Source organism: Podarcis bocagei (genome assembly GCF_964188305.1).
Source record: "Podarcis bocagei genome assembly, chromosome: 15".
NCBI lineage: Eukaryota > Metazoa > Chordata > Lepidosauria > Squamata > Lacertidae > Podarcis > Podarcis bocagei.
Window position 1 is genome coordinate 41,457,214 of NC_138141.1, and position 18,723 is coordinate 41,475,936.

At 50.4% G+C, this 18,723-nt stretch overlaps 1 protein-coding gene across 1 annotated transcript in view; it reads left to right on the forward strand.

Annotated features, from left to right (window-relative positions):
- Positions 1 to 14,985, forward strand: part of TBX2 (T-box transcription factor 2) — a 39,584-nt gene extending 24,599 nt beyond the window's left edge. Inside the window, exons 6-7 of the mRNA XM_081172052.1 lie at positions 240 to 871; positions 13,083 to 14,985. Coding sequence (XP_081028178.1) covers positions 240 to 871; positions 13,083 to 13,529 — 1,079 coding nt within the window. The 3' untranslated portion in view covers positions 13,530 to 14,985. The remainder of the gene's footprint in view (positions 1 to 239; positions 872 to 13,082) is intronic.
- Positions 14,986 to 18,723: the final 3,738 nt, after the last annotated feature.

An 18,723-nucleotide genomic window follows, 5' to 3' on the forward strand; every position in this document is an offset into this window, starting at 1 on the left:
GGGTATAAATAAATTATTATTATTATTATTATTATTATTATTATTATTATTATTATTATTATTATTATTATTATTTTATTCCCGGAGGTGGCCACTGTGAGAACAGGATTCTGGTCTAGCTGGTCTAGGATCCTGCAGGCTCCTGTGATTGAATCTTGCAAGCAACCAAAGGTGTAAAAAACAACAACCTAACAGCACAAGAGCCCTATTTTAATTTTATTTCCCCTCTCCTTTTGCAGAAGACAAGGGCAGCGACCAAGAGCTGGAGAAGCTCCCCGAAGGGAAGAGAACAAGCCCTGACCCTGGGAACTGCAGCCCCCATAGCAGCCCCCGTTTGCAAGGCGGCGAAGAGCGGAGTAAAGAGAGAGCCGGCAAAGCCAGCGATCTCTCCAAAGAGAGCGCCGCCGAAGGGGGCATTTTCAGCCCCCTGGGCTTGGAGAAAGACAAGGTGGAGGGGCGCAGGAAAGAGCCACCCCAGCCGTCTCAGCAGCAGCAGCAGCAGGAAGGATCCAAGAAAGAGGCTCCGGATTGCGCCACCCTGGGAGGCAGCAAGGAGTCCTTTGCCCCACTGATGGTGCAGACAGACAGCCCTCCGCACCTGAGCGCCGGGCACCTGCAAAGCCTGGCGCTCTCGGGGCTCCACGGCCAGCAGTTCTTCAACCCCCTGAGCACCGGCCAGCCCTTCTTCATCCACCCGGGACAATTTGCCATGGCTCCTGGGGCCTTCTCTGCCATGGGCATGGGGCACTTGCTGGCGTCAGTGGCAGGCGGAGGGAGCCTGGAGAACGGAGGTCTTTCTGCCTCGCAAGGGGCAGCTGGCACGGCCACCCCCTTCCCTTTCCACCTCTCCCAGCACATGTTGGCTTCTCAGGTAAGGCGGCAAGGTGCGGGGAGCTGTTTTGGGAGGGGGAAATGGTGCTGCGGTGTAATAAGCTGGGCAGCCTGGTACCCAAGTAGTTGATTGTGTTTTGCCTATAGGAGGCCCCAGGTTCACTCCGCACTGTCAGCTGCTGTGGCAACCAGGTAGCAGGTGATGGGAAAGACTGGAGAGTCACTGCCAGCCAGAGAAGGCAGTGTTGGACTGGATGGCCAAACAGCCACACCTGCTATAAGGCAGGTTCCTATGTTTCTGCAGTCTTTTTCTAGGGCAGCATGGCTAAGCGTGAAGGCCACAATCCTAGGCAAGCCCCTTTGAACTCAAGCAACGGGTTTACTTCTGAGTAAACATGCACGAGGACAGGCTGCACCGAGGCTCAGTTTGTGAACCGGGGAAGTCTCTGCAGTTCAAATCCGGCCCTTTGCCAGCCCTCCTGACTTGGTATTCACTCCTGCATCTGCAAAATGGGTATAATGAATGACCATATGCAGTGGTTGTAAAGGCCTTTGGCAGGATGCTGGGCCAGATGGGCCTTTGGCCTGATCCAGCAGGGCTCTTCTTAAGGTGCATAGGAATGAATGAGCATATGTAGGCAAATGAGCTTTCTTTGTGCCATCCTTGCTGCCACCTACGTATACATCGTTTCTGTGCAGGATATGAGAGCTTTTGAGAGTTTGGTCCAGGCAACCCGTATGCTGACGCAGGAATTCCAAGGCGGTCTGTTGCATGAGCTTTTACTGGAGTCAGCTGTGGAAGCTGATCCTTTAGGGCAAAGGGGGAACTGCCACACCAACCTCAACCTGCCTTTTGCCAGCTCCCACTTGCCTGCTTTCTTATTTACAACCAGACCAGGAGGTGACCCTGCCTGACATCTCCCTCCTTTTTGCCGTCTGTGGAACTCAGCCGGGTGGTGGATGGAGACAAAACTATAATTAAGTTGGCCACACTCTTCATTTGCTCTGGTTCCACCTACTGTGTTGACTCCTTATGTTCTGCCCCACCTCTTCCAGTGGGCACCAGCCACTGCAGCGGGTCAGGAAATTCTTCCTAACGTTCATCCCCAATCCATTTAATTTTCATTTGGTTCCATTGGCTTTTTCCCTACCCTCTGGAACAACAGGAAACATGTTTGTTCCATCACCTGCTTGACACCCCTTTAAATACCTGAAGACAGCTATCATAGTCACCTCTTAATAATCTCTGGGCTAAAGACACCCAGTGCCTTCGACCGTTCCTCATCTGGCTTGATCGCCGCCATTACTGGTCTCATTAAGGAGCCTCGGATAAGCCTCTGAGGGAGTTATTGGGACTTCAGTACACAACTGTTGCCATTAGGGTGCCCCCCTTGTTTGGGGGACTTTCCTAGAAGCACAAGACTAGGACATCATAGGAACACAGAAGCTATGGCTTTTCCCTGGCAGGAGCTGAAACAAGGCTGTGTCTTGGGCAGGGAGGGTGTGCTTGCTTTTGCAATGCTCTTTGCTTATGGGAAGAAGAAAAAAAGACGTTTTAGGAAATAAGTGCCTTGTGGCTCTAACTAAGAGGTGTTTTATCTATCCGTTTGGGTTTGATTTGAAAATCGGAAGGTTTTTTTCTTGTCCAGAATGCATTTAATTGCATCCGGACTGGGTGGTGCTGGATGCTGCCCTGTTGAGACTGCTGGGGAAGAAGGCAGTAAGATGGTCAGCAGAATAAGTCAGAGCCAATTACAGGCAAGACCCGCTCCCTGATTGGTAACAGGCTGGAGAGGGCGGGCTGAGGCCAGGCTGCGATTGGTGGAGCAGTGGCCCATTTGCCCTACTGGGTATATTACACTGCAGTGTTAAAACACGAGAGGGGATAAGGCTTTTGCCAGAAGGTGAACCTGCCAGTGCTGGGATGTGCTTCAGTAATTCTGGCTTGTCGCCTGCTCTGCACCTGGTCACCTGTGGCATATAGATTTTTCTGCTAGCCGTAGTCAGGGGACCTTTTGTAAACTAGAAGATGACGAGTTGCTGTGGTTTTTTTTATGTGCCACAAAAGACTACTTATCGCAGCAACATGCAGACAGGTAGGGCCAAGAACATAAGCCCTGCAGTTGGGTCAGGCCAAAGGAGGACCCATCAAGCATCTCTTTCTCAGTGACCAACCAGATGCCTCTTCCAGGAGCCTCACTGAGCACCGCAGTGGCTCCCCCTACTTTGATTTCCCAGCAGCCGGTCTTCAGAGGCATCTGAGATTGGAGGCAGCCCATAGTCATCATGGCTGGTAGCCATCAACAGGCTTCTCCCCCAGGAATTCCTCAAAGCTGGTGGTCACCACTGGATCTTGTGGGGGCACATGCCAGAGTTCTAACTAGGCGCTGTGTTAGTCATGTTACTTTTGTTGGCTTGCAAAGGCTGAAGGCTGGTGTGCATATCTGGGGCCTTTGCCATTCTCAGCTGCGGTCAAGGTTGATCCTATTGGTCCTTGATCTGCCATCTGGCCTAGCCTCCAGCCGACTCAGATCTAGAACCCATATTAGCCTCTGCATGTGGCACACTTCATTTTTAGTTTATTTTTGCAATGTGAGTATTTATTTCCGCTTCTCTCTCACCCTCCTCTTATATTCTCGCCACCATTCGTACTCTTATCTGCCCCACTCTCTCTCTACATAATAATTAAACAGAAAAGGAAATAGCAGACCCACTTTGGCTTCCTCCACACCCCGTTTTTCGGAACCTGGTGGTCTGACTCAAAGGTGCACAAATTCAGGCCTGGGGAGCAAATGCAGCCCTCCAGGCTACTCTGCCTGGCCCTCAGGGCTCTCCCTAGGCCACACCCTCTTTCTCTCTAAGCCACACCTTCTTCCCCAAGCCACACCCTCTCACCGACCCTGCTTTGCATCCTGAGGTGTTTTTGCCAGACTGAAACGTGTCCTTGAACTCAGACCCATGCCTCTTGCTAGTGGGGCTGAAGGATAGAGAGATCGGGTGTGTGAATGTGGGTACGTGTGCAGATAGTTTCCTACTTTACAAAGGTAAAATTCAAACTGTTGACTCATGTGGCCGTCAGAAGACTGCCCCAAAGGAACATGGGCCCTGGGCTGGAACAGTTGCCCCAGTCTAACAGCACTGACATGCTCAGAATAATTGGGGATTTTGACCGCAGTTCCGAAAAAGGTAGCAATTGCACTCATCTTTAGGAGGACAGGAAGCGGAAGTATAACAAGGCAGACCATTGGTTCCTCTCATTTAGTTTTGTCTTGTTTGCTTGTGCTAGTTTAGTATCCAGAATGGCTACCGGGATACTATTCCTTCTATTTCCAATGTTCGGGTTGTGAGTGCCGCTGCATATAGAGTCAAAGTGGAACCCCCCCCCCCCACACACACACCAGAAGGCACAGGGAAGCCTCAAGGCCTGCAGAATTACAAAAATATTGGGGGGCGGGGAATAATGATGGATGAACCCAATGAGGACTGAGCATGGTCAGCAGCCACAGAATGCAGAATGAGTGTTGGTGGGGCACTAGAAAGCTGGGGGCGGGGAGAAGGCGGAATGGAGTGTGGTACAGGAGGGAATGACTGGCTAACTAGAACACTGAAAAAGTGCACTCCACACTATCATTTTTGCTGCAAGTCCCACTTGAAAACATGCAATCTGTTCTGACATGCCTGCTGTTTATATGATGGAGGGTGCCCCATTTCGAGAACGTGATTTCAGAATTGCATGTGTGAATTCCCCCTATGCATATCCCTAAAAAAACCCAACAACAACAGAGCTGTCAACTGTTTTGAAGAATTGTTAAATGAGCTTTCAGCCAGTTGATTTTATTAAAATAAATTTGCACACTAACCACGATTAACATCTAAGATAAAAGGGACCTATCATGGTTAGTGTGCAAATTTATTTAGATAAAACCAACTGGCTGAAAGCTCATTTAACAATTTAATCAACAAAAGAGTCCACTAAATGTTATAAACAAGGCCCATTATATTGCTGTATCAGATTGGAACCAACCTGAGATAACTCAGATGTATTCCCTCCTAACTCATGAATAGACCGAACCTTGCAGAACCCATCTGAAAATCGTATTTATTTATATAGGAAAAAAAATATAAACTGCTTACGTTGAACTCCTTGCCTGTTGATATCAGGCAGGCAAGTTCACTGCACTCTTTTCAGCACCTACTAAAAACAGGACTGATGCAGATATTTAGAAAGCTGACGAGAGTTTTCATATGTTTTTAGTTTATTGTCGATATATTTTGGGGGGAAAGTTTTAAATTATTGTTAATTCCTCTTATTGATGGTGTCAGAGCTGCTTGAAGATCCTAGCTCACAGAGGATCACGCTAGCCAGCGATCATTAAGTAAAAGTCTTTATTGAATTACAGTTTCCATTCTCACGCTGCTGCGCGCAAACTCTACGTCTAGTAGCTAGATCGGCGAAGCTCCGTCTGAGTCTCCGCCCCGTGTGCACCAACTTAATATCCTAGCCTTGCTCCACCTTTTCCGCCTGACTGTCCTCCTCTGGGTCCCTCTACCCCCCGGGGCTTCTTCCTTCCGGGATTCTTCTGACGCTGACCCGGACCCTCCTGCCTCCTTGCGCCGGGCTTTAGGACCTGGTTCCCTTTCGGGGCTGCTTACTGCGCCGCCTTCCTCTGCATTTGAACTTGGCGCGCGCGCCCAACCTTCCACTTTCCTCTTGACCGTTTCTTCGCTCCCCGATGGAGGCGTGGCCACTCCTGACTCATGCCCTCCCTCCTGTGGTGAGCTGCCAGCGTTTCCCCCCTGGCTCCCTTCCTCTTCCCTGCTTCCTGGCGGTGACGCTGGTCCCGATTTCCAGCTGCTCCCCCCTGAGTCCCCTCTGGCTCTATCTTCCTGGGGTGCCCCCCTAGACTCCCCCCTTGCCCTGGCCACTGGTGCTCCTTTCTGTGAATCCTCTGATTCACTGGAAAGACTGGGAGATCTCGGGTCGTCGTCATCACTCATCTTTTCTTCTGCCTCCTCCCCTTCGCTCTCTGTCTCCTCCCTTGCCCGTGCCTCTGCTCCTAAACCCCTGACATCCATCCCCCCCTCGAAGCCCCCCAGTCCCCCCTCCCCTCCTTCCGGTGCTGGAGCTGGGGGCTGCTGTTGCAAAGGGACGAACGTCGGATATCGGTCGCTTCCCGTGGCGGGCCTCCATCTGAACTCTTCCGGGTCTTCCTCCCTGCTCTCGTCGACGCCGGTCACCTCCGCTTCCATCTCTGTGCCGCCGTGCTCGAAACCAGGGTCGTCCCCGAAAATGTCCATGTCCGTCTCTCCCTCACTTCCTCCTGGCGGCGTTGCTCGTCCTGAGCAGTCCAGCCACTTTCTGCGGAACTGCTCCTCTGGCCTATCGTCCCACCAATACGAAGGTTCTGAGACAGATCCCGAGGGTGACCCCTCCGGGGAACGGACGTCTCGTGTTGGTTCCTCGTCCGAGTCGAACCCCCGGAACGTGCTGGCCGAAAGCGTGGGCGTGAAAAGCCAGTCGTCGAAAAAGTCTGCTGGCATAGGTCTATGTGGGAAGAGGGCATGAAACTCGTCTTTGAGCAGAGGTTCGTCTAAGGCGTAGCCCGGCACCCAGCTGTTCGCACTGGCCGGGGTGCCCTCCTTGGCGAGAAAGTATTCTACCCCCTCTTCCCCCCATCTGGAGTCCAAAATCTCCGTGACTTCGTTGATGCGCTCCTTCTGTGCCGCTCCCGCGTGCCCTGTTCTGCCTCTGGCCGGACTCGGCGCCGTTCCGGGTTCCTGGAACCTGTGCGGTGCCTTGTAGGGAGTGAGCACCGATCTGTGGAATACCGGATGCATTCTGGAACCCTCCGGAAGTGCCAGTCTGAAAGCTACCGGGTTGACCTGCTCTTCGACTTGGTAGGGCCCCAGTTGTTTATGCCCTAGTTTCTTCTTGGCCAACGACCTGGCCGGCACTGCGTGGGCCGCTAACCAAACCCAGTCTCCCACGTGGAGCTCTTCTCCAACCCTTCTGTGCTTGTCTGCTTGTACCTTGTATGCGTGCTTGGCCAGCTCCAGGTGGCGCCTCAGCTGATCGTGGACTTCCTGCAGCTCCGACGCGAACGCATCTGCTGTCTGCGGCTCCCCCTCCCCCATTCTTTCCAGTCCCGGGAAGGTTCTGGGGTGCCTCCCGTTGTTGGCGAAGAACGGCGTGACCCCCGTGGATACGTGCTTCGTGTTGTTGTAGGCGAACTCTGCAAGCGGCAGGTAATCCACCCACGTCGCAGGCTGTTGATTTGCATAACATCTCAGGTACTGCTGCATGATGGCATTGACCCGCTCCGCTTGCCCGTTGGTCTGCGGGTGTCTCGCCGACGCCAGGTTGATCTTGACGTTCAGGAAGCCCATCAGCTTCTGCCAGAAGTTCGAGATGAACTGCCGCCCGCGGTCGGACAGAATAGACCGTGGCAGACCGTGAACCTTGAACACGTGGTCTATGAACAGTTTGGCGGTTTGCTCCGCCGTGGCCACCTTAGCACACGGAATGAAATGCGCCATCTTGGAAAACAGGTCCACCACCACCAGCACTGCCGTCTTGCCCCTTGAGCTGGGCAGATCCGTGACAAAGTCCAGGGCCACCCTTTCCCAAGGTTCGACCGGAGTTTGCAGCGGTTCCAACAGTCCGGCCGGCGGTTTGTGCACTGGTTTGGCCCTCTGGCAGGTGTCACACCTCGCCACGTAGTCTGCGACCTCCCCTCTCATTCCAGGCCACCAGAAATCCCTGGCTACTAATTCCACCGTCTTCTCCTTGCCAAAGTGCCCGGCCGTGGGCGCGTCGTGCAGCTGCTGCAGCACCTTGGCTCGAAGTTCGTCTCCCGGCACGTAGATGGCCCCTTTACGGATGAGCAATCCATCTCTTAGCTGGAAACCGTCGGCCGCTGCCTTGCCCCTTTGCACCTCTGCCATCTTTGCTTGTGCGAAGGAGTCCCCCTGCAACGCTCGCCGCACCGCCTCTAGGTCCACGGTCGCCGCGGCGCACGCCCACACTGTCGGTGCGAAGATGTGCATGGCGGCCGCTGGTGTTGCGTCCTCCAGATACTGTGGCTTACGGGAGAGAGCGTCTGCCATGATGTTGGTGTCCCCCGGGACATACTCTATTCGGAAGTCGAAGTTCGCAAAGAACTCAGCCCAACGTATCTGCCTCTGGTTCAGGAACTGTGCCGTGCGCCAGTGCTCTAGATTCTTGTGGTCCGTGCAAACCTGCACCGTGTGCTTGGCGCCGATGAGAAAGTGCCTCCACGCCTTGAACGCTGCATGAATGGCCAGCAACTCCCTGTCCCATATGGTGTAGTTCTGCTCGGACTTGCTGAGCTTCCTGGAGTAAAACGCTCCCGGTCGCCACACCCCCTGCGGGTCTTTCTGCAGCAGGACCGCCCCCACGGCTCTGTCCGAAGCGTCTGTCTCCACCCTCATCGGCTTGCTGGGGTTGACATGAAGCAGCTGCTCTTCCGACGCGAAGAGACGCTTGAGTGCCTGAAAGGACTGCTCCGCCTGCTCTGTCCAAATGAACTTCTTTTTCTTGGAGCTAAGCGTGTCAGTGATGGCCGCCGTCTGCATCGCGAAGCCCTTGATAAACTTGCGATAGAAGTTCGCAAAGCCGACAAACCGTTGGACCTCCTTCCGGTTGCGCGGGCTCTTCCAATCCAACACCGCTCGAACCTTGGCGCTGTCCATGGCGAGCCCCTTGTCAGACAGCTTGTAGCCCAGAAAATCCACCTCCGTCACGTCAAATTGGCACTTCTCCAGCTTGGCGTAGAGCCTATGTTGCTTTAGCCTGCTCAGCACTTCCTTGACGTGCTTGTCATGCTCCTGCTGCGACTCCGAAAAGATCAGGATGTCATCTAAGAAACAGACGCACGTCTTGTAGAGAAGTCCCGCCAATACGTGATGCATAAATGCTTGAAAAACGTGGGAGCCATTTTGCAATCCAAAAGGCATAACTCTATATTCGTAGGTCCCCAGGGGCGTGAACATGGCTGTCTTCCACTCATCACCCTCCCGCATGCGAATGAGGTTGTACGCCCCCCGCAGGTCCAACTTGGTGAACACTCTGCCCTTCCGTACCTTCGCGAGGAGGTCGTCAATTCGGGGCATGGGGAAGTCCGATGGCCTAGTCACACTGTTCAAAATCCTGTAATCCACTACGAGTCTCTTTTGGGGCGTGTCCCGCTTCTTAACAAAGAATACGGGACTGCCCCCCACTGCCTTGGACTCCCGGATGAAGCCGCGCTGCAAATTATGATCAATGAACTCCTTGAGTTCTTGCAGTTCGTCCTCTGACATGGAATACAGTTTCCCTTTAGGCAGCGCCGCCCCCGGCAGCAGGTCAATTTTGCAGTCATATGGTCTGTGAGGGGGTAGCCTGTCTGCCTCCTTCTCGCAGAAAACTTCCAAAAATTCAGCGTACTTGTGGGGAATCGCTTGCAGCGTGCCTAGCAGCAGCTGTGACTCCTCTTCCTCTCCTTCCTGCCTGGGCACGATGCAGTGTTCAGCACAAAAGGAAGAGCCGAAGGTCAGCTGCCTCTGGTACCAAGCCATCGTTGGGCTGTGCTTGTCCAGCCAACTCATGCCCAATACAACGGGCGTGTCAGATAGTTGAGTGACGTTGAAGCTGATGATTTCTCTGTGATTCCCAAGTCGCATCACCATTGGTGGCGTCTGCTTCACCACTTGCCCCCCGAGCAGCTCCCTGCCATCCACCGTGACAACCTGCAGGGGCAGTGTGGCTGGCAGCAACTGCACAGCGTGCCTGTCGACAAAGTCCTGCCCTATAAAGTCCGCATTGCTGCCTGAGTCGATGGTGATTGGCACGTCTATGGTGATTCCATTGGGCAGCTGGAGAGATGCTGTGAGCCGCACTACTGGTTTGGGCGGGAGGGGGTTCACGGGCTGCAAAATTTCTGGGGACTGCGTCACTAACACGTCTGGCTGGGCCCCAGTGCCTCTTCCTCCAGCCAGACTGCGTCGTTTCCCTGCTGTGGTCCTCCTTGCTGCGTTGCTGCAGTCACCATTGCTGAGGCTGCAGTGAGCTTGTGGGGCCTCTGGGGACACTCTTTTGCCATATGCCCTGGTTCCTCACAGACGTAACACTTCCTGTTCCCTCTAGGAGGCTTCGCTTTCACTGCTGCCGGTGCTAGGGCTCTGGTTGCTGACTGAGCCCTTGCACCTCCAACCTCCATAGGTTCGGCTCCTCCTCCTGGCGGAGGCGTGGATTGCGCCCGCGCTGCTTCTCTGGGAAGGAAGGAGGGGCCCCCGGCTGGTTCGCGCCCTCCACGCCCTTCGTCCCTGCTCCACGGACGTCCTTCCAGCCTCACCCCCACTGCCAGTGCCCTCTGAACGACCTCCTGGGTGGTTCGGGGTCTCTCCCCCCTCGCGATCTCATCTTTAATCGAGTTGTGCAGCCCCTCCCAAAAGAGGTCTCTTACAGGAGCCGAATCTCTGTCCCATTCCAGGGCACTGACCAAGGCGAAAAAGCGGGCATGATACTGCCTGACGCTGGCCCTCCCTTGTCTCAGCCCATGCACCTCCTTCCGTGCAAGATCCACGTCAATACTTGATAAAAAGCACCCATCCATCGCTTTAATAAAGGCATCCGCATTCTGGAGCGCCGGATCCTTATCTCTCCATAAATTGCGTAGCCATGCTTTCGCATCCCCATGCAGATGGGACATGATGAACCCCACTCTCTCTTGTTCATCTCTAAAGTCTTTATGCAGCAGTTGCAGTGCGCACAGTACGTCGGCTCTAAAGTTGGGATACTGTTGCAGGTTCCCATCGAAGTGAGAGACTAGCCCGCCTGCCCGTCTCGCCAACCCAATTCCCTCCTGCCGGGGTGTCTGCTTTGTCAGCACGTCTAACCTGACCTGGAGATCCCTGCAGGCGGCAGCTGCCTCCTCCTCTCTCTTCCTGGATGCGAGAACCTCGGCGTTCAGTTGTGCCACTGCTTTTCTGAGGTCCTCTATCTGCTGCTCAGCCGTCATGTCGTCTGCCGTTCGTGAGCTCGCTAGTAGGCACCTGTTTCTCTCCCCTCCTCGAGGCTGTAGATGCCCACAATGAGGAGACGGAGCTTACTGTCAGAGCTGCTTGAAGATCCTAGCTCACAGAGGATCACGCTAGCCAGCGATCATTAAGTAAAAGTCTTTATTGAATTACAGTTTCCATTCTCACGCTGCTGCGCGCAAACTCTACGTCTAGTAGCTAGATCGGCGAAGCTCCGTCTGAGTCTCCGCCCCGTGTGCACCAACTTAATATCCTAGCCTTGCTCCACCTTTTCCGCCTGACTGTCCTCCTCTGGGTCCCTCTACCCCCCGGGGCTTCTTCCTTCCGGGATTCTTCTGACGCTGACCCGGACCCTCCTGCCTCCTTGCGCCGGGCTTTAGGACCTGGTTCCCTTTCGGGGCTGCTTACTGCGCCGCCTTCCTCTGCATTTGAACTTGGCGCGCGCGCCCAACCTTCCACTTTCCTCTTGACCGTTTCTTCGCTCCCCGATGGAGGCGTGGCCACTCCTGACTCATGCCCTCCCTCCTGTGGTGAGCTGCCAGCGTTTCCCCCCTGGCTCCCTTCCTCTTCCCTGCTTCCTGGCGGTGACGCTGGTCCCGATTTCCAGCTGCTCCCCCCTGAGTCCCCTCTGGCTCTATCTTCCTGGGGTGCCCCCCTAGACTCCCCCCTTGCCCTGGCCACTGGTGCTCCTTTCTGTGAATCCTCTGATTCACTGGAAAGACTGGGAGATCTCGGGTCGTCGTCATCACTCATCTTTTCTTCTGCCTCCTCCCCTTCGCTCTCTGTCTCCTCCCTTGCCCGTGCCTCTGCTCCTAAACCCCTGACAGATGGTTTTATTGTTCTACTTTTTTTTGTAAACTGAAAACTGACAAAATGCTTCTATTAGTGAAAATAATGTACAAAAATGCATTCATATTAGAGGAAATGGCTTGCACGAATGTGTACCTTGGGCACACAAATTAGGTAAAATTTACACAAAAAAGGTGCATGAAATTTTGTTGCGGCCGTTGAACTACATTGCAAGCCTTTAGAGAATTTGGCAGATTTTTAAGATTAGCTGCGGCTCAGTTAGGAAGCACAAGTTAAAAATGGCTGCCATTATTCTCCAGATTTGGCAACACGGTTTACCAGCCAAACAAATACACATGTGCATGCATGTGGGGTATATATGGGAAAGTGGAAGCAAAAGTGGTGCATGGAAATAGAGGAATTACTCTCAAAACTACATATATTAATAACAACAGAAATGCATCTCTTAGGCAGAACACTCTTGACAACTTCATGCAGGCGTCTTGTTGATTTCCAATGCACTCTGAATGGGGTAATCTGAAAAAAATGAGAAGACTGAGAGGAACTGAATTTTTCAGATTCAGTCATCCTCAGCTGGACTTACAGAAAGAACTTTAGCTCAGTGGTAGAGCATCCGTTCTGCATGCAGAATGTCCCAGGTACAATCCCCTAGCATTTCTGGGTAGGTCTGGGGTTAAAAGGTTCCCTCTCTGAAACCCTGGAGAGATGCTGCCAGCCAGTGTAGACAATACTGTTGGCCTGACTTTATCTATCCAAAGCAAGTTCCTTGTTGTTGTTTTTTAAACCTCTTTTTCGATATTAGTTGGTTAATCAAGGCATTTATTTATTTATTTATTTATTTATTCATCCTTTCTGCATAAATTTTTAAGCCTGCTTTATCTGCTGGCAGAGCTAGTTGTGCTTTTAATCATACTGAGTCACTGCAACTCAAAGTGCATTTAGGCAGCCTTTAGTATCTAGGCAGGAGATTTTCCTGGATCGGGGCGGAAGGGAAGTTGTACTATGTCATTTAGACAAAAGGTGGGGGAACCCAAGCTGGACCCATCATGTTTCTAGTCTTTATCTGTTCAGGTTAATGCAAGCTTTCTTTCCCAGACATATTGAGCCCAACAGGGGGCAGAGCCCAGAGCCAATGATAGGTGAGGTCAGAGGTAATCACAGGCAGAGGCAATGAATTCTTTAAAAATAAATAAATATTGAAAGTTTTCAACATACTATACAATAAAAGCAAAATTGATCTCAATGAAAATAGAAAAGAAAGGAGAGAACAAGACAAACACATGAAAAATCTGTTTGCTGTAATTTAACGCGATTCCTTTGCTTGTTCCTTTCAACTCTGCAACCAGTGGTTTTTCTGAGCTGTGAAATTCCGTAACCTCATTTTTGTCTTTCCTTGTTCCCAGGGAATCCCGGTGCCTACTTTTGGTGGACTTTTCCCTTACCCGTACACTTACATGGCGGCGGCAGCTGCCGCGGCATCCGCCATGCCGGTGACCAGTGCCGCCACTGCCAGCTCGCTATCCCGGAACCCCTTTCTGAGCAGCGCCCGTCCTCGCCTGCGTTTCAGCCCCTACCAGATCCCGGTCACCATCCCACCAAGCACCAACCTCCTAACCACTGGCCTGCCTACCAGCTTGAATGCCAGCTCAGAAGGTTCAAAGCCCGGAAGCAGCAGGGAATCCAGTCCGCTCTCGGATCTACCCGTTCACAAACCCAGCAGCCAACGGGCCTCGTTGTCCCCTAAAGGGTCCTTAAAGGATTCCATCAATGAGCTCCAGAACATCCAGAGACTGGTCAGTGGTCTAGACACCCAGAGGGAAGTCTCTCCCGGAAGGGAATCCCCCAAGTGACTTAACCCTTGGGAGAGGCAGCCCCTCCAAAAGGGATCAGGAGATGCTGGGGGAAAAGGTGTGTACAGCACAGTATAAATATTTATTTTAAGAAAAGGAGGAGGGGGGGATTTAAGATAAGGGAGAGTAAGGATGAGGGAGCCCAGGTGTGATGCACTACAGAGGCACCCAGATGGAACAGGGGAGGAAGGAGGCACACTACAACATTTGAGCATCACCCGTTGGTAAGAAGCATGGGAGAATTTTGGTGTTGACCTGGGTTCTGGAGGTCAGCCCCACAACCACATCTGCCCCCAAATGCACACTTGTCTCCTGGTTCTGGTTGTTGTAGCAGGATATATAGAGAGAGCTATGGTCATGGAAGGGTATGATTCAGGCCACCTATTCCTATAGCTTTTTTAAAAATAAAATTAAAAAATCAGCACTGTTGGAAAAGGCATTTTGCTACTTTCTACCTATAAGGATGGAATTTCTGAAATGCGGACATTGTTTTCAAGCAGGAACAATGGGGGGAGAATTTTATTTCCTCTTAAATCTACAAACTCTGGCCGACTGAACACTGGACATTCATTTGGGGCGCAGTACATAAGAGGACAGCAGACTTCTGAAAGGTTGACATCCAGTTCCCCACCTTTCCTGGGAGGCCATCAAAAATCATCCACAGTGATCTTTAGAAACTGGTACAGTCAGTGTGATTGACTTTCTTTCTTTCTTTTTTCTTGAACTCAACCTGTGTACCAGAAAAAAAAATTAAAAGAAACATAATATTTATGGAATAAATGGTAATTTGTGTAAATAAGCTATACGAATCCCAAAATATGCAAAAATTGGTATTAATTTATTCAGAGTTGTACATTGGAGTGTACATAATTAGAGTTTAACTCGTCACATTTCATTGTTTTGTTTTTTTCATTTTACGTGAGCATACATATTGTAAATGAAGACCTATTTAGCTCTTTGTGAATGGAAGAAAATATTGGGTTTTCTTTTTGACTTTTGTGTCTAAAAAAAAAAAAAAGGCTTACCCTGCCTGTTCAAAGACAATCGTGCCATCAGTACTGCTCTGAAGACATGGGGGGAGGGAGTTAAATCCTTTTTACAGGGACTCTACAGGGAACAGTGTCCCCTCCCAGTATATAACCATTGAAAATGAAATTTTAATGTTGAATGAATGGGGCAGTGGGAATCTCTTTTGGAGCGTGGGGTATTGAAAAAAAATAATGCAGGAATAAACCTCAGGTTTTTATTTTTCACTCCAGAACAACAAAAAAGGAAAATAAATAACCTTTAAAACTATACTAAAATTTAAAATATCACATGGACAGTGTGCTATATATTGTTTTAATTTTTTTTAAATGACATGATTAGAAAAGTGCTGGTTATTCGGGTATCTATCTGTTCATTTTTTTTGATGAGTTCTCTCACATCTTTCAATAAAAAATATTCAAAGAACAAACCCCTCCCCTGATTTTCTGTCCTCTCTCTCTCTCTCTCTCTCTCTCTCTCTCTCTCTCCTTCACACAGAGAATCTAGACAGAATCTGGGTCAGACAAATGGTCCACCGAGAGAATGTCCCATTTATCTTGGTGGCCAACCAGGCGCCTTCAGGTATAGGAGGCAAAAGGTTTCAGCACTTTCCCATCATTATCTGCCTGGCAACTGACACTCAGTGATATACCGTATTTTTCGCTCTATAAGACGCACCAGACCACAAGACGCACCTAGTTTTTGGAGGAGGAAAACCAGAAAAAAAATATTCTGAATCTCAGAAGCCAGAACAGCAAGAGGGATTGCTGTGCAGTGAAAGCAGAAATCCCTCTTGCTGTTCTGGCTTCTGGGATAGCTGTGCAGCCTGCATTCGCCCCATAAGACGCACACACATTTCCCCTTACTATTTAGGAGGGGAAAAGTGAGTCTTATAGAGCAAAAAATATGGCACTTCCTCTGAAACTGGAGGCTCCACACAGCCATCACAACTAGTAGCCATCGATAGGCTTATCCATGATGAAAGAGTTGGAAGCCCTTGGGACTCCAGCTCCCATCAGCCCCAGGCAGTGTGGCCAATGAGCAGGGGAATTATGGGAGTTGTAGTCCTGCAGTGGCTGCTGGGCAACAGGTTCCCCATAGAGACATTGGCTTTTAAAAAAAGCAGAGGTAGGGGTTTATACCATTGGTCAACCACATCTCATGATCACACCATCCACAAATTAAATCTGCCTTTTGTGGAGAAAGCCTTTCTTTCGCCTTAACTTTGTATGATATAGAATTATGTTATTTGGTATAAAAGAATTCATCCTGGGATGTTCTGTAATTCAATTTATAACCTCCAGACCTTCAGCAAACCCCCACCCCCCATACATTAAAGGCATTGCAAGCCGGTATATCTCTCCTTGGAAGACAGTCCTAAAATGGCAGAGTGGAATATTTCTAAAATGGTGCTGCCTACCATTGGGCCTCCCTGTCTTCTGCCCCACCAGATTCATTGGGCACCAACAGCCGCGGACAACTGCCCATCAAATTTTATTGGATGACCCCTCAGTGCCAGTATTATGAGCGAGGAAGGAGAAAGGCGGCTCTCCCTGGTCTATTTAGTCAAGCATTCTGCTCTCACGGCACAATTTCATTGCTCCTGTGATTGGGGTCGGCCTGAGGCATTTTCCTGCCTGAGGCAAAAGTCAAGATGGCACCCCATCTAATTCCATGCGCAGAAGCCAGATGGGCTGGCAGTTTGAATCTTAACACCGGCAGAAGAACACCATCTTCCACCCCATCTGGGTACAGGAGAAGCTGTGTGTGTGGCACATGCAGTGTTGCCCTCCGACAATTTGCAGCTGCTCCTTGCCCCTCAGGATTTGCTGTCCAATGACAGGGCCGGCCCTGCCATCAACCAGCTCCACATCTAAAGCACCCTCTGCCCATGGAGCTGCTAGGCCTGAGGTAGGCTACTTTCTATCCCAGAAAGTCTCATCTGAGCTCAAGGACACATCTGAAGTAGGCAAGGACACTCAAGGAAAGTGGGGAGTATGGCTAGGGGGAGTCCCAAGGGCCAGAGGAGGGCTGCTTTTGGCCCCCAGGCCCTGAGGATTCCCACCCATGGGCTAGGCTTGCCCATCCTTCCTCTCTGGGCCATCTAATATGATTGAGATTGTGGATGTTATCGCCCGTAATATTCCATGGCACCCCCATTGGCCTCAGCCAGCATGGTCAGGAATGGTGGGAGTCCAGAACATATGGAAGGCACTGCCTTGGCTACCCCTGCTTCAGAGTGCCTTGCTAGTTAGGGTTGCTGCTACGAACTCTTCTCTCGGGATATAACATTAGCTGAGGCCACTCTGAACAACCCACAGTTACAGTTCCCAGTTTGTTCTTGGAAGAGGCATTGGTTGTTAAACCACTCTGAGAATTGTAGTTCCAGGCAGATCCACTGCACAAATTAAAGGCGCTCAACTTCCCCCCAAAGAATCCTGGGTAATGTGGCTTGTTAAGGGTGCTGGGAAATTGTAGTTCTGTGAGGGTTCCCAGGATTCCTTGGGGCGAGTCATGTGCATCAGGTGTGGTTTAACTATAGAATGTGGCCTTGCCCTCTGTGAAGGGGAGAGGGGTTCTCTCAGAGTCAGCACCCTTGAAAAACTACGACTCCCAGGATTCTATGTAGGAAGCCATGGCTCTTAAAGTGGCATAGCAGTGCTTTAAATGTACGACGCAGATCATTTCTCCTTCAATAGGCTGTGCTAGGGCATTGTGAGAAATTTTAATGATATCACCACCCAATCCAGTCTCAAACTGCTTTCAGCTATCTTACACACCCCACAGTCTGTCTCAACCACAATTTGCATATTTGGCTGCAAATATGCCACATATTTAAACACGCACACCCTGCCCCGCCAAAGATATTTGGGAACTGTAGTATGCCCCTCAGCCCTCACAGAGCTACAGTTCCCAGCACCCTTAACAAACATTCCCAGGATTCCTCAGGAGGAAAGTGCTTTAAATGTATGGTGTGTACACAGCTTTTTACTCTGAGTCATTTGGTCTCAATTTGGGCTTCTTCTTTTTTAAATAACTGATGAGAAACCATGATAAATTTTTGAATATAAAGACTTTGCTTCTTTTCTTTCAAACTAGGAATATCCCTCCCCCCCTTTCCCTTACTGATTCTTTTTCTGCTCTTGCTTCAGTCAGGACCATAAATAATAATAATAATAATAATAATAATAATAATAATAATAATAATAATAATATGATGTTTGTTATTATTTTCAATTAGGGGATGTGTAGAAAGTCTGTTATAAATCCCAGCGGGTCTGCATTTCATTTTGATCAGGAAAGATTAAAATGCTTCAGTTCACATCGGCATCCGCTTCGCATTACAGAGATATAAATGGAAAGGGGGGGGGCTGCAGATTGATTTAAAGCGACAGCAACAGAAATGCTCTCCGGCAAGATGGGGTAAGGCAAAGGGTGGGGGGGGGGACATTGTACCGTTTTGCTGTAATTAAACAAAACAAAACAACAACAACTTGGCTCTCACAATCCATAAAATCTTCCGTTCCTTTTCCTTTTGATTCCGATTGCCAACATAAACTGTTTCCCTTTGAACATGATCTTTCGCCTTAATTGTGTTTGCAAAATATGCTTCCCATCCTTGTAGAGAGGAAGCCTTTTATTGGTTTTTTGGCTTGATGAACTTTCTAGGATTTATCTCTCACAGGCTCCCTGGAACAAGACGTGTACATATTTCCCCAGCCGATGGGAGCTGGGGTTGCACAGCGACTAATGCTGCAATCCTGTGTGCCCTTTCTCCCCACCGCACCCCCTCAATTCAGAGCATGTAGGGCTTACTTGAGTGTAAACATGCCTAGGACCGAGCTACAGGCGTGTGAGTTGTGAGTTAAGCAGTCTCTGGTTCAGATCTTACCATAAACTCACTTTTGACTAGAGCTGCAGTCTGTTCCCATCTGCAATATGGGACAGTTCTACCCCTCCACTTTATTGTAATAGTTGCTGATAGAGCACCAACACAGAACTGATTAAGGACTTCTCTGCTTGATTAGGCCACAGAGACAAATATGTAGGGCCTGCAACAAAATGTTGCAGCATGTGGACTGCTGCTCCATTCCTTTCCATTCCGTGTCCTCTCTGACGTCATTCCATTCCCATTCCAAGCTCACTGAACATATTCAAACCATTCTGC